Source organism: Urocitellus parryii, chromosome 8 (genome assembly GCF_045843805.1).
Source record: "Urocitellus parryii isolate mUroPar1 chromosome 8, mUroPar1.hap1, whole genome shotgun sequence".
In the NCBI taxonomy this organism is placed as follows: Eukaryota; Metazoa; Chordata; class Mammalia; order Rodentia; family Sciuridae; genus Urocitellus; species Urocitellus parryii.
Window position 1 is genome coordinate 60,695,733 of NC_135538.1, and position 15,591 is coordinate 60,711,323.

The following is a 15,591-nucleotide window of genomic DNA, read 5'->3' on the forward strand; positions in this document are numbered from 1 at the left end:
AGCCCCCATGTATTTTCCCCCTGTACTCAGAATTATTCTTTGTCTGATAGATAGTGTACCATGGAGAAAGTGGATAAGAGGTGAAAGGGAATTCAGTATTTACTAATGTTAATGTAAAGTTGCTAAAAAATGTCCAGGGTTATTTCTCAATGTACTGAAGCAGCCTTTTGTTGTTAAGCATTGCATCTCTGTAAAGGACTTCAAGGTAACATGGAAACTAAGCCATATTCTCCAGCTGTAGCCAAAGCCAGACTCTAGAGAGGAGCATATACCTATTAGACCTTATCTGCCAGACAGACTACTATAAAGATAAGGAGATAGAGTCAGTCCTTCCTAGGTTCAGTCATATAAAGGTACATACTACCAGGATCCCCCAGCTTGTTTACCTAGACCATCCCCCCATCCTTAGCTCCTATTAGTTACGCACTTCTGAAGAGTAAAATGAACTTGCCTACTGAATTGAGAAGGCCCACACCTTCCAGTTTTACCTAAGTTGCAGGATTGAATTTTGACCTTCTCTCCTGGCTTTCTTATAACTGCACACCTCTTTTGATGGGCCTGTATTTTCTATCCCATGCATCTCCTTTGCCCATCAACTACTGCCCAGTGTAGAAATCAACACCAAAAAGACCAAAGAAAATTCCTTTTAGAAAGAATGGGTTCATTTAGGATGTCTTCATCTTATCATAGAGGAACTTTAAGATAGGCATTTGTCTATTAGTCACCACTCTGTAGCGTAGTATATTAGGTACTAATATAGTAAGTAGAACATTTCATTTTACCCTCATAGATCACCTAAAAGGAAATATGATACCTTTTTTTGGGGGGGGGGAGGATTGTTGTTCGAGAACTCAGGTTTATTATTCTGGCATACCCAGATGAGCTAGTGCTCTGAAATTCTGGGCCCCGAGCTGAGGTTACGTGGAACTTTTGTAGGAAATTTGATATCATTTCTTTTAACCATTACAACATTGGTGAGTTTGAATTACTGACCTGTGTGACCAAAGATCATGCACAGGAATTCTTCAGTAAGTAGTACACAGATGCAGAATGAATGCAGTGAAATACCTCCAAGCGACATCACAAAGTGACCTTCACCACAGGCAGCAGTTTCTCAAAATAACTGTAAGCTTACATTTCTAAGAGCTATATTAAAAAAAAAAAAAAAAACTAGCATAGAAATGCTACAATTTACACAAGTACTTAAACTACACTCTTACAGGGACCAGTAATTAAGTAACACTCTTACAAAGACCAAAACTGTAAAGTAATATTTCTTCTTCATTTCCCCCTCTGATACCTGTCTGTATCATATACGGCATCAACCTTTATAAAGCTGGATATTTAAGGTCTTCCTGTTCAGAAGTCAAGACCATCTTTAGTTTTGTTGCTTTTAGGCATGACATAACAAACTGGACCAAGCAGTTTAAAATGTAAGGAGTGAATATTAGGCCTAAGAGTGTCATAGCAAGGGGTCTTGCCAGGGGCAAGAGGCAGGCTTCCTGGCCAGGTTCACCTCTTGACTTTTTCAAGTTTCCATTGTCATGGCAACTCCAGGTCACCTTCACCCATGCTGACTCGTTCCAATTGGATTCCAGATTTTATGGTTAGAAGGAACTTTTTTTATCTCCCAAAGTTTTAGGATCTGGTCTCCAGCAGTTAACAGATAGTTTGCTAAAGAATGTGACATTCTGTCCACTTAGGCCAGTCAGGGCTACAAGTATCTTGCTTCTTGGAAAAGAAAGCATGTGGAGGTGAAATATGATACCCTTCTATTAGTGAGAAGCTTAGGTTCAGTAGGGTAAAGTGATCTTCCTGAGTTATAAATGGGACAGAATTAGGATTCAAATCTGTTTGTGTGTGACATCAAAACTTGTGTTTTATCTTCTGTTTTGTACAGTAACTTAGGCAGAATTTATTATAATTCTTGTAATTTTTTAACCTATATTCTTTTGTTTGTTAGTTTGTTACTGAGGATTGAACCCAGGGGTGCTTAACCACTGAGCCATATGCCCAGCCCTTTTTATTTTTTAAGACAGGGTCTTGCCGAGATGCTTAGGACCTTAACTACATTACTGAGGCTGGCTTTGAACTTAAAATCCTCCTGCCTCAGCCTCCTGAGCCACTGGGATTATAAGCATGTACCATGGGCTTTCCAGTGTTCTTTAGTAGAACGGGTATTTTTTGAGTGTTCTTTGCTAGGGCTGGAGTTATAGAAAATAATTCCAGATTCTTGCTGTCAAGGAGCCTATAGTTCAAAGGACAGGTGTGTAAACAAAAAGTCATACTATAATAATGATGGCATTCCTCAAAAGCAGCAAAGGCATAGAGAAAGGACCAAATCCATCTGAAAGAATCAGTGAAGGGCTGGGGATGTGTCTCAAGCGGTAGCGCACTCGCCTGGCATGCATGCAGCCCGGGTTCAATCCTCAGCACCACATACAAACAAAAATATTGTGTCCACTGAAAACTAAAAAAAAAAATATATATATATGTTAAAAATTCGAGAGAGAGAGAGAGAGAGAGAGAGAGAGAGAGAGAGAGAGAGAGAAGTGTCACAGTAGTATGGATAGACAATAGGGATGGTAGGGGAGGGCAGCAGAATACAACCGACACTAGGATTGCTATATGTATACACATGGATGTATAACCAATGTGACCCTGCAATCTGTACACATGGAAAAATGACAATTCATACCTTATTTGAGTCAAATATATGATATGTCAAGATCATTGTATTGTCTTGAACAACTAATAAAAAAAATAAATTCTCTCTCTCTCTCTCTCTCAAAAAGAATCAGTGAAGTTTCATAATATCAGTAGCGTTTAAGCTAAACCCAAAGAATGAATAGGAATTTCTCAGGTGAACAAAAGGAATGATATTTGTTTTAAAAAATAAATCAGTAAAAGCAAGGGAAAATGTGAAAAAAATACCATTGATTTTCTATTGTTCTATTCGAGGTGGGGGGATGGCCAGAGAGAAAAGTAAGGACCAGATAAACCAAGGACCAAATAGATAGTGGGGTGTTGACCATCTGTAATGCAGAGAGACATGTTAGTTTTGTTCTCCTTACCAATTGATGGCATTGAAATTTTAGCAGAGGAATGACATGACCAGTTTTACCTCTTTAAAAATTCAGTGTGAAAAAATATAAAGTACAAATTAAAGAAAAATTATGAGATTGAGAATAAAGGAAATTTATATAACATTCCAGAAGAGACAAGGAGGGTCAGTATCAAGTAGTAGGGAGGAGACAACAGGAGCACCAGGGCGGTTTGAGCAGAGAGAAAAGGGTAATAGCATTTGGTCCACCACACAAGCCTCAAAACCTTTTATCATCCCAGATTCTTGATCTACCCACCTGCCTTTTCTGTAAACTAATAAAAGATAATAGTTTTTCAATTCCTGATATGGCCTTTCATTTACTTCACATGATAAGCACTTATTTTGCTTTTTTTTTTTTTTTTTTTTTTACATTTTCACATCTGGATCATACAATGAAAAATTCTGGGAAGTCTCATAAATTTTATGCAATCTTTCAACTTTATCATCAAAACTTCAAAGTTAAAAGCATATGGTTCATTCATCCAGCTCTTCTAGTATGTGAATTTTTGGTCTGGAATTTATTTCCAGTCAAGTTGTAATGTAAAATCACATGTAAAATTGCCATAGTTACTCCACATTACAAGTTATGATATTCAATTAGGTATAATTATTCATTTTTATTTTCCTTTTCCCTTAGCAAGTCTCAAGAGTTACAACTAGTGAACTACTTTTTTCTGTATGTAGCATACATTCATCATAACCTGCTTGTTTCCTATACTTCACAGAAAAGTGAAAAGAGCATTTTTCTTCTTTGTAAAGAAAAATATAAATGTATCTTCTCTGGATTTATAAATATGTACATTCATATGTGTACACACAATCATACATGCACATAAAGACACATATGTTTATTATACCAACATTCAGGCTTTATGATGTATAACTAGCAGGTTAACAGGTACTAAAAAGCATTTTGACCATCCTTTAACACTAATTAGGGTATGCAAAAACTTTGTTCTATTTCCCTGTAGTGTATATAAAGAGATCATAGGTTAGTTTAACCAAATTTATTAAAATAGTTTACTTTTTGTACATTAGAATACACAGAATTGGAAATTTGCAACTTAGAAGAAGAATATGTCTCTATCAAAATTCTTAGAAGTACAGGAAATTAATTTTACTAGAACAGCTTAAAATCATTTCAAAATTAATAGATTTTTGTTCAAGATTTTATAAATACTTTGCTGTCAGTGAGATATTTACCATTAAAGTATCATTGTAATGCTTTGCTAGGTACATCCAAAAATAAGAGAGTGGAGTCTTAAAACTGTATGAAATAACTGCCTAAGATCATAATATTAACTTATGTGTCTTTAAGTCATCATTCTCCAGAATCTAATTTAATTGAAATGGCTTTGCCTGTGTAAACTTCTCCTTTGTTTAAATAAGATTTCACTGTTTAGTTTTTACTTAAGCAAATGCAGCCTTTTGTTTGTCCATAAAACATTTGATTAAATGTATAGACTAATATGAATAGCTTTTCATCATTCCACATGTACCACTGGCAGTTGCCCCTTTGCCTAGTATGTGCTGTATTATTGTCATTGAGAACAAGACTCTATTCTTAACTTGCCCTTTGGGAAAAATGAGTTTTTCGCAAGAAAACCTTCTCTCTCCTTACCCTCATTGGTTTTCAAATTTAAAAGACTCCGTGAAGGGCCTGGGGTTGTAGCTTAGTGGTGGAGCACTTACCTTGCATGCATAAGGCACTGGGTTCAATTCTCAGCACTGTGTATAAATAAATAAATAAAGGTCCATCAACAACTAAAAAGAATTGTTTTAAAAAGAAGAAATGCAGCTCCTAGTATTCTTGATATAGTGAATTATTAAGTATTTGTTTTCAAAGTACAATGAGTTTTTACTCTTAAAATTAGCTTAGTGTTTGACTTTTTGTAGGATGTTACAGGAAATTCATTTTGTTTTCCCCATCCAACTGTAGTTTATTTTGTTTTTATTTGTATGAATAGTAATTTAGTGATAAAATGATTGATTTTTTGTTGTTGTTTTTTGTTTTGTTTTGTTTTGTTAAAGCTAATGTAAGATTTCCAATGGGAGAGGGTAAATGCCTTGATGTTCTTGTAACATGTGCTTTTTGCCTATTCAGGCAATGCTGGATGTGGCTGCAAACCAAGGTTGGCTGGTGACTGCCCTGAATATCACCAACCTGGTTCAGATGTTGATCCAGGGTAGGTGGTTAAAAGATTCTTCTCTTCTTACACTACCAAACATAGAACAGCACCATCTTCACCTTTTCAGGTAATTGTCTTAATTTGCAATGTAATTGTTTTTTCAATGGATTTTTTTTTGGGGGGTGGGTATTTCTGGGAATCAAACTCAGGGCTTCATGCATGCTAGGTTGTACCATTGAGCTACACCTCCAGATCCCCCAAAATTCCCTTATTAAAATACATATAGACACTGGAATTTCATGTGGTGCCTACAATATTGATTCTTTGGAGTAAAAATGCCCCTTTCCCAGAAGGAGACATGCCCTCAGTACCAAGATGAACCACAATTCATTTTAACTTTCTCCTACCTAAATTGTTTGTCCTCCCTTTGCAATATGAAATATGTTTCTATTTTAACTGCATTTATTCCTTTACATTATCAGCTTTATTTAAGAAAACATTATTAAGGTGTTTTGTGATCTAAAACCAAAATAAATTGCCAGCTTCTGTTATGTAGAAGAGACTGAGGGATCTGAAATCCATTGTCAAAAGTAAACTATGGGGAGCTGGGGTTGTGGCTTAGTGTTAGCGCTCGCCTAGCACATGCAAGGCGCTGGGTTTGAGCCTCAGAACCACATAAAAATAAATAAATAAAATAAAGATATGTGTCCTACCTACAACTAAAAGAAAATGTTTTTAAAAAATAGTAAATTATGGATCTGAAATGTCCAAAACTAGATAGTTAGGTATAGTGGGAGTTCAAGATATAATCTGTACTGAGTTTATATTAGTATCAAATAATTTAACCCTTAGGTCTCACATACATGGCTGCAAATGTTTCAGCAAGGAAAAGAACAGTACAATATACAAGCAAGATTGACAGTGTTTAAATGAAAATGTCTCTGTCACACCAGTGTTTCACAGCAGTTGAGATACCTTGCAGCCAGAATGTTATTTCACAATTATGGAGATAACCAAAATAGTCTGGCTTGCCATCATGCGCCCTATACCTCTTGTCAGTTGCATGTGGATCGAAGTTATTTAAGCCATTCAAGTACAGATGCCAACAAGAACCTCAGGAACACCTGGAGTCCCCTAAGAAAAATCCTAATTTGAATCAAGTGTACTGGGTGACAGGGTGACAGGTATGCTTGAGTCCCTACCATAGGATGTTCCTGGAAACTAACAGACACATTCAGAGAGTGAGCCATATCAGCAACAGGTGGCATGGAGAGAAGATAGATACATCTACAACTTGTCAGAAGCCCTTCTGATAAGGTTCTGAAGGTTATGTGAGTTGGATTTAGCAGTATAGAAAGCACATTAAAGGTACAACCTCACACAGCATCTATGAGGCAATCTGCTTGAGGGTGTAGGAGATTTGGTCCAATTTTCTTATCACCCTTAAAAATTCAATATTAGGGCTGGGGATGTGGCTCAAGCGGTAGCGCGCTTGCCTGGCATGCGTGGGGCCCGGGTTCGATCCTCCAGCACCACATACCAACAAAGATGTTGACGGGGCTGGGGATGTGGCTCAAGCGGTAGCGCGCTCGCCTGGCATGCGTGCGGCCCGGGTTCGATCCTCCAGCACCACATACAAACAAAGATGTTGTGTCCGCCAATAACTAATAAATAAATATTTAAAAAAAAAAAAAAAAAAAAACAAAGATGTTGTGTCTGTCCAGAACTAGAAAATAAATATTAAAATTTCTCTCTCTCTCTCTCTCTCCTCTCTCACTCTCTCTTTAAAAAAAAAAAATTCAATATTAATATAATTTCGACTATATTTTCTTCTTACTATAACTTTTAGGTGGCTCATGTTCCTGTGATCTGGCACAACTTAAAATTATCTCAAAGATCTCCAAAGTGTAAATTCTGTGCTCCCCAAACTTAAAATGTAAAATTTTATTCAAGTAATTATAATAGACATTTGCACACATTCACCAAAAACATGTCAGGGTTTCACGTCAGCACTTTATCTCCATGGAAACATTGTTTCACTTCAGTGCTTCCTATAGAAAGACATCCACTGCATATGAACTCTTTAAGTATTTACTGAGCCTGATACATGATTTACAGTTTAGAGATTTCATACAATGATAGTGATACTGCCTTAGGTTGATATAAAGAATGTTAGCCAATATTTAAAACTTAATATAATGGCCTATAAAGAGTTATATCTTAATTTTTTAACAACTGTTAATATCATACACACCAGTGTTATCAGAAAATCTTACTTGTGCTTTGAAAGAGTTATTTTGTTGGTGTTGATATAATTTCTAAGGAAATGGAAACCAGTTATAAAGTGCTCACGTGCTAGGTGCCGAACCTCCATTGAGTGCCTTCCTGAACTGATTCATGCCTGTGGAGGGAAAGACCATATATTCAGCTCCATGGTCGAGAAGGAGCTACAGGCCACCAAAACAAAACAGGTAAGGCCCCCTTACTCTGTGAAGTTGTACCAAGAGTTTTCTAACTTAGGACATGGGTTTTGAAGTCAGTCCCACCTGTGTTTAAATTCTGTCTTTGCCATTTACTAACCATGGAAACATTATATATATCTTATAACATTCTTGTGAAAGTTAAGCAAAATAGTATTATGTGAACTGCTTTATATAGTTCTTGACATAGAATAATAACTGAACAAATGATAGTAATAGTAATTAATAATATTACTGGCATTATTAGAACTTGTTCAGTATAATGCTTTCAAGCTCGCTTTGGAAGGCTTCATTTAGCCTGTACATCACCAGATTGCATTACCCAGGAGCCTACTCCGTTTCTTCTAGGTAGTTTTGCACTTTTTATGGTAGGGTATATTTTCATACAATTCCTTCAATTACTTGTTTATGTTCCACTCTCATTTTAATCACATTATTGTTCCTAGATTCAAAGAGATTCTTTCAAATAAACCCCTTATTTGTTAACTATGTAACTTATATGGGAAGTTAAATCTAAACAATCTTTGGAAGGCCAAAAAAACAAATGAACAATGCCAGATATATTTGGCTTTCTAGCCTTTTAAGTCTTAAGCAGTTTTACCCTAAACATGTCAAAGTAAATGTTCAGGATTTATAACATGATTATATTGATTTGTATGTGCACATATTAAAGAAACTTTTAAAGTATATCTCTTTTTCTTTCCAAGTAAAACTTTTTTTGAACAAGACTTGGAAAAAGTGTAACAGCATTAATGTCTGATTGATTGTTCAGTTTCTGTTGAACCCAAAATTGGCACAAAAAAAGTTATTTAAATGTTCATAATAAATGTCTACCTTTCTAACTAAATTACCAGTAAAATTATGAATAAAAGCAATATATTGAAATCAAAACAAGGTTTCTGTTAGCAACAACAGATTTCTAATATAGCATACGTTGATTTGAAGCCAAGTTTTAGATGTGATGAAAAATTAGAACATTGTTATAATTAGTTCAGGGAGAACTCAGAAGTAAACTTACTTAATTTATTTGCATAAATTGCCATTCTGTTATCTTTAAAACCAAATGCAAATTGGCTCTGTCTGATATGATGATGGTTATTTGGCTCAAAAGTGCTTCAATTTGCAGAGCAATCTGGTGTCGGCTCTGCAGTGAGGCGATCCCAGGTAACATACAAATCCTGAATTATTCCAGAAATTAGTATGTTTAAAGCATCAATTTAAGTGCTAATTGCAGTAGTAATGAGAAAAAGCAGTACGACTGTGAGATTTGCATCTCCTACCCCATCAGTATGCCTGGAACGGCTGCTGACTGGCAGAGGATTTGGCTGCTAATTAAATAATTGTATGCATGGCAGTGCTCTTGCCTGATTCAATAGATGAAGATTAATCCTCAGATAAATATGTTTGGCTGGTATTGAAATATCTTAGCAGTTTCTTTTAAAAAGCTCATGTTTTATATACATAAATATACATATATACCAAATAAATATATATGTACACATTATAAGTTAAAACATAATAATAAGTCCTACAAAAAGATGTCATATGTATATATAAGCCAGGTAGACATTTGGAAGCGTTGTAAAGAAAAATCTCAGTGAGTTGCTAATATCAGAAAACATCATATTGGTAACTAATTTAATGGTAGGAGTACAAAAACATATGAAGTCTTGCTTTGTGTGGTAAATGTTACTTGCTTTGTTTCACAAAATTAAATGTTCTGCAGAAATTGGAGTTGAATTGAAATTTTGCATTGGATTTTTTTTTTTTTAATTCCTAAGTGATAGTTTGGTTCATCAGGGCTACTGCATTTGATTACATATACCAGCAACACTAAAGTCTTAGCAAACAGAAAATTAAAGCTTATAAGGAAATCTATACCATATATAAAAGAACTAAAAGGAAAACTAAAATTAAAGTCATTGTGTAACTTTAAAAACTACCTTAGAAGGTAACAACTAATAAAACAACTATTAAGAAGTTGTCTTGGGCTGAGGTTGTGGCTCAGTGGTAGAGCGTTCACTTAGCACGTGTGAGGCCCTGGGTTCGATCCTCAGCACTACATAAAAATAAATAAAGATATTGAGTCTAACTACAATTAAAAAATAAATAAATGTTAAAAGAAGTTGTCTTGACCAATAGTTATATTACCACATAATTGTAAATGTTAAAAAAAGGTTACAGTTACCTAGGTCCTCAAGTTTATTGTGTTATATACTTTCCATGGATATAAGATTCATTCCTTCATTTGTTCATTCAGCATTGTTAAGCATGTACTATTGGGATACTGATTACTCACAAATATCTTTTAATTTAAAAAGCAAGAATAAAGTTGGTAAAATATTTCTACTCTTTTAATATGTGTGATTTTAACTGGTACTTTCAGCATGATAACACCAAAAAAAAAAAAAACTATTTGTTTTTACAAGGAACCCTAGTCTTACAGGATTCCCTATGTTATATAACAAGTGGTCAATGGATTATACTGACATCAACAATTGCATCACAGATTTTTTTTAAGATTTCCTTTATATCCCTAAGTAATGTTTTCTACCTTAAAAGTCACATAAACGTTAAAATAGATGCTTCTCTTTAAAAAAAAAATAGCAATAAACACTTTTAATCCCTCTTTTTAAGTATAGTCAATAACCAGTCAATATGAAGAGGCATTTATAATAAGTTATAAGTTTAGATAATAACTTTTTGGTTTAAAAAAAAACTTAAAGAAGATTTTAAAAAACACTGTTCTACATATATTCACATACATACAAGTACAAGAAAAACTAGGGAAACCTGAATAATCAGTGGATTGTGTCAATGCCAGTATCCTAGTATTGTGCTAAAGTGTTGAAAAATGCCACTATTGCATGATACTGGGTAAACGATGCAAAAAATGTCCATTATTTCTTTCAATTGCATTGAATTCAGAATTAATCTCAAAATTAAAAGTTTGATTTTTCTAAAATTACACTATTTCTTAATTGATCACTCCATGTGACATTTTTTGTTGTTTTTTTCTTTTTAGGCATGGAATTTTTTATCTCGTTTGCCAGTGATAGATGTTGGCATAAGTGTTAAAGGCTCATGGGATGACTTAGCTGAAGGACACAATGAACTCTCTGTCTCAACTCTGACTGCAGACAAACGAGATGACAACAAATGGATCAAATTGCATGCTGATCAGGAGTATGTGCTCCAAGTCAGCTTGCAGAGAGTCCACTTTGGGTTCCACAAGGTATAGTATTTGGTTTCCATTCTCAAATATTTCACACCAACTACCAGCATGTGCCACCACACATATCTTTTATATTACTAATGTGTCCGTGTCATTCATGAATCCTGCTTTCTCAACTGGCCTTAACCAGCAAGAGTCAGTCTTTGACATTAGTCAGTCAGTTCTCATGTGCCATTTTTCAACCCCAGAATATCCACCTTACATAATCATATATTGCCTGGAGTACTATTCTCAAAGTGTGGTTTACACACTCAGTCTAGCAGAATTTCCTCGATTGCCTTTTAAAGTGTAGATTCTTGGCCCCACTCCTGAATGATTGAATCAGAATCTCAGGGTCTGAGGGAATCGCAAAACTGATGCTCTTTTTGGTGCCCCACTTGATCCTTTTTTGTTTTGGTTTGGTTTTTTCTTGTACCTAGAATTGAATCCAGTGGCCTCACACATACTAGGTAATGCTCTACCATCCCCAGTCCCCCGCCATGTACACATGATTTTTAAGGACATTAAAGTTTGAGAAGCACTGCACTAGAGGCACTTTGGTATAGGAACCACATCAGGCCAGATGTAGATGAAATTGAAGCTTTACTTCTTAGCTCTATTGAATTTAAATAAGATGCTAAGCTTTTCTGAGACTCAGTTGCCACATCTACCTACTTCCTTCATTATAATGCACATGAGAGAGCTTTGTCAATTTCATACAGACCAAAAATGTACAGTAGTTTTATTTTAAATTACTATGCTCTTTTCTGTAGCCTCTGACACCAAAATTAATTATTTAGTCCTCTAAGAATATTAGTACACATAGTGTGAGCAGATTGGTTTTTCGTACCATAGTAATTGAAATAAGAAAGAATTTGTCCTTTTTTTCTTTTTATCCTAGTGGATTCAGGGTTTTTAATATCTAGAGTAACCCTCTGGGATGAGAAAGCCCCTCTGTTTTCATAGAATAGTCACGTGTATTGTTACAATGACCTTTCAGTACAGGTCTCACTTCATTTCATTTCTAATACTAAATATCAGCCAATACGAACATAAACTGATAGGCCTCTAGCATTTCAGAGCTTCAATATTAGCATTTCTAGATGAAATGTCCTAAATTCCAACTTCCAAAAAATAATAATAATCATAAACTAATCATAGAAATAGTTATAAAAATCATAATAATAAAGATAAAATCATGGAGCAAAAGTAGATTTCTTTTTTTCAACCTTCAAAATCTACTTTAAAATTAGATTTAATCATGTTCAAAAAAATTGTAGATTCTATTCCTAACTGCTATGGAACTATATTACTCTCTGGCTCTGTTATAAAATGTTATAACTAAAGCATCTCCCCCTGGAATACAGAGTGAAATCTTAATAGGAACATGTCATCATTAATATGTTTTATGCCATAAAGTCATTGTCTTAAAGACACATTACAATAACCTTGTTTTTGTAAAAGTCGGTCCAAGATAAAGACTCCAGATTCTGTCATCACATTAGTTTTAGTCTTTTGTTTTTAATTTTTAAATATATATATATATATATATATATATATATATATATATATATATATATATTTGGTATAGTTGGACACAATGCCTTTATTTTATTTACTTATTTTTATGTGGTGCTAAGGATCAAACCCAGGGCCTTGCACAAGCTAGGCAAGCACTCTACCACTGAGCTACAACCCCAGCTCCGATTTTGGTACTAGTCTTAAATTGTGGTGATTACTGTGTGTTACAAATCGCATGACTTATCATTCCTCACTCCTCAGAGAAAGGAACTTTTGATATACTATGTGCTTTTTTATGTGTATTTTATTCTTGGGTGGAAAGAAGATATTGATCTGATATTGTGCTTATTATCTTGAGTTACACAGTCTAGTCTTGATTGGTTTTTGTTTGTTTTCCTAAGCATCAGTTCTTTGTGAATAAGACTGAGAAGATTTGGTTCACATTGCTATATCTCCGTTTGTTTGTCTGTAAGTGGAGGAATGGCTTGAGATTTTACTAATTTGATGTCAGGATTCAGAGCTTTATTCTTTCTGAGCCAAATATTCTGATAGTAATAGCTCAAAGGTATTACTTCTGTATGTACTGAAGAAACATACAAAAACGTATCAAACACCACAAAGGAAGGGAATTAAAGACATCCCAGATGGAAGTGCTGAACTCTTTGTTTATGGCCTTCCAGTAAGACAGCAGTGCCTTTTTTTTGTTGTTTGTTTAGTTGTAATTGGACACAATATATTTATTGTATTTATTTTATTTTTATGTGGTGCAGAGGATCAAACCCAGGGCCCCGCACATGCTAGATGTGCGATCTACCGCTGAGCCACAATCCCAGCCCCGAACAGTGCCTTTTAACCACCACCAAACCATGTGAAAAGTGTAGATGTAGTCAATATTTTATCTTTTTCTCCGGTTTATAGGGAAAGCAAGAGAGCTCTGCAGTTACCCCTCGATTTCCCAAATCAAAAGATGAAGGATGGTTCTTGATATTAGGAGAAGTGGACAAGAGAGAACTTATTGCTTTAAAACGAGTAGGATATGTTCGAAATCATCACATTGCTTCCCTTTCTTTTTTCACCCCTGAAATACCCGGAAGGTAAGCAGAATCTTACCACTAAAGTTATAAAAGAATTAAATGTGACCCTGATTAGAAAAACAGTTTTACATTTTTGTTCTATTTTCATATTCTAGGTATATCTTCACTCTCTATCTCATGAGTGACTGCTACCTTGGTCTGGACCAGCAGTATGACATTTACCTCAACGTCACACAAGCAAGCATTTCCATGCAGGTCAACACAGAGGTCTCTGATGCCTTCACTGACCTGGCAATAAAATAACCTGACCCAAACAATGCATTTGAAAGAATTTGTTAAGGAATCTAGCTGTTCAGTCATCTGGACAAAGTTGAATTACTTGATGTTTGCCTTGACAGAATCAACTCCTAACCTCAAGACATCCAGGAAATTAACAGTGGCTGTAGTATTGACTCCAGCGACACCAAGTTAGCCACAGTGGCCTTTTAACAAATGTTGCCTTTTATAATATTGTCTTCTTTCTTTACATGTAAAATGAATGAGCATGTAGAATAATATTATAATTTGTGTATATTTGAGGTTATATGAGTTATCAATCAAATTTTACATCTCATAATGTACTGTTTACATGAATACTGGTTTTTCCTTTTTTTAAGACAAACTACATTGAGGTGTGACCATGTTAGGATTTTAACTCTGCATCATAAAATGTATAAATCTATGAGGTGATATATACAGTGTGTCTTGTGAGCAAAATTTATACTTTGATCTGATCACAATGAAATGATTTCAAGAATTTCTTATAAATGTTAATAATATATGACGTAAAATTATATTACAGAGTCCAATGACAATTAAAAAAAGAAAATAATATACTGATCTTAGAAAATGTAGATATAATACTGGTGGAAATTAAATATATAGAGTGCCACTTCAAGATAAGCTGACTCAAGTTTTTCTCCTGCTTCTCTCCCATTATATCCCTTTTTCCTCTTCTGCCCTCTTTTTCTTTCTCTTCTACTTCAACACTACTTCTCTTTTTGACATATTTATTTATGCAAGGAGAAAAATACAGTCTAACTCATGAAGTAACATGTAGAGACAATTTTTGGTCTTTATCATCCACTTCCACAGATAGGTTTCCAAGTATAATAATGGAAATATCTCTATGTCCATAAAGTTCCTTTTTGGAAAAATGTTGTTTGAAACTAAAATGTTGTTAAAGTTCAACATCCATATAGTATACATTATAGTGGAATGCAATTCTGTCTTTGAAAATGATTCCTGAATGAATGATTTTTAAATATTTTTTAATATAACTGTCACAAGTAGTAAAATATAAGTTTTTCTGAATTAGAAATTTATGGTTTATGTATATCTCCTCTTTCATGCTAAAATAAAAAGAAAAGGAGGAAGAAGAAATAAAAGTAGCATGAAGGGAACCAGGCAGTCACTTTCCAAAAATAAAATCTAAATAACTGAGATGAACATGCCAAGTAATGAGGATGAGGTGCCCCAGAAGCTTTAGATAGAGTTCTCTGTGTTTTTCTTTTGGAAGTTTATTTCCTAATTGAGATTTGTGCCTTCTCTATTGTTTTAGTGGAATTTAAAGAAAATGAAGTTTACATGTAGACAACAGTTACCAGTCCATACAGAAACCTGACTGGATACAGCCTCACCTGAAACTTCCTGTTTTCAGCATCATCTCTCTGTTAGGAAGCACGCAGGTTTTGGGAAGTAGGAAATCTGCTTCACTTATCATGACACAGGATGTAGGAGAAATTATATTCATCAGAGAGAAAAATAGTAACATGACATATCTTTAAGTTTCAAAATAAGGCACAGAGGGTACTAGTAAAGCAGGGTGCACTTTGATACAAAAGTTAATCTTATTCTGATGGGTCTATGATGGTATCCACACTGATTACTTACCCAAAATTTTAGTGTTATGTGTGTCGTGAATAGGATGTATAATAATCAGATTAGTCCTATTTTCAGATTTTAAATCATAAATTTCTCATAACTTTTCATGACCAGGAAATTCATCAGTATTTAAAATTATTCAAATACTGACTGCTCAGAGAATGATTTGTCCTAAAATTTGTGG

The 15,591-nt window shown here is 34.5% G+C and overlaps 1 protein-coding gene across 2 annotated transcripts in view; it reads left to right on the plus strand.

Annotated features, from left to right (window-relative positions):
- Positions 1-14,921, plus strand: part of Ascc3 (activating signal cointegrator 1 complex subunit 3) — a 348,955-nt gene extending 334,034 nt beyond the window's left edge. The window contains exons 38-42 of one of the 2 annotated variants that reach the window (XM_077801715.1): positions 5,211-5,362; positions 7,559-7,706; positions 10,741-10,950; positions 13,369-13,544; positions 13,640-14,921. In XM_077801715.1, coding sequence (XP_077657841.1) covers positions 5,211-5,362; positions 7,559-7,706; positions 10,741-10,950; positions 13,369-13,544; positions 13,640-13,787 — 834 coding nt within the window. In that variant the 3' untranslated portion in view covers positions 13,788-14,921. The remainder of the gene's footprint in view (positions 1-5,210; positions 5,363-7,558; positions 7,707-10,740; positions 10,951-13,368; positions 13,545-13,639) is intronic. The other variant, XM_077801716.1, reaches the window with a different exon arrangement.
- The last annotated feature ends 670 nt before the right edge of the window (positions 14,922-15,591 follow it).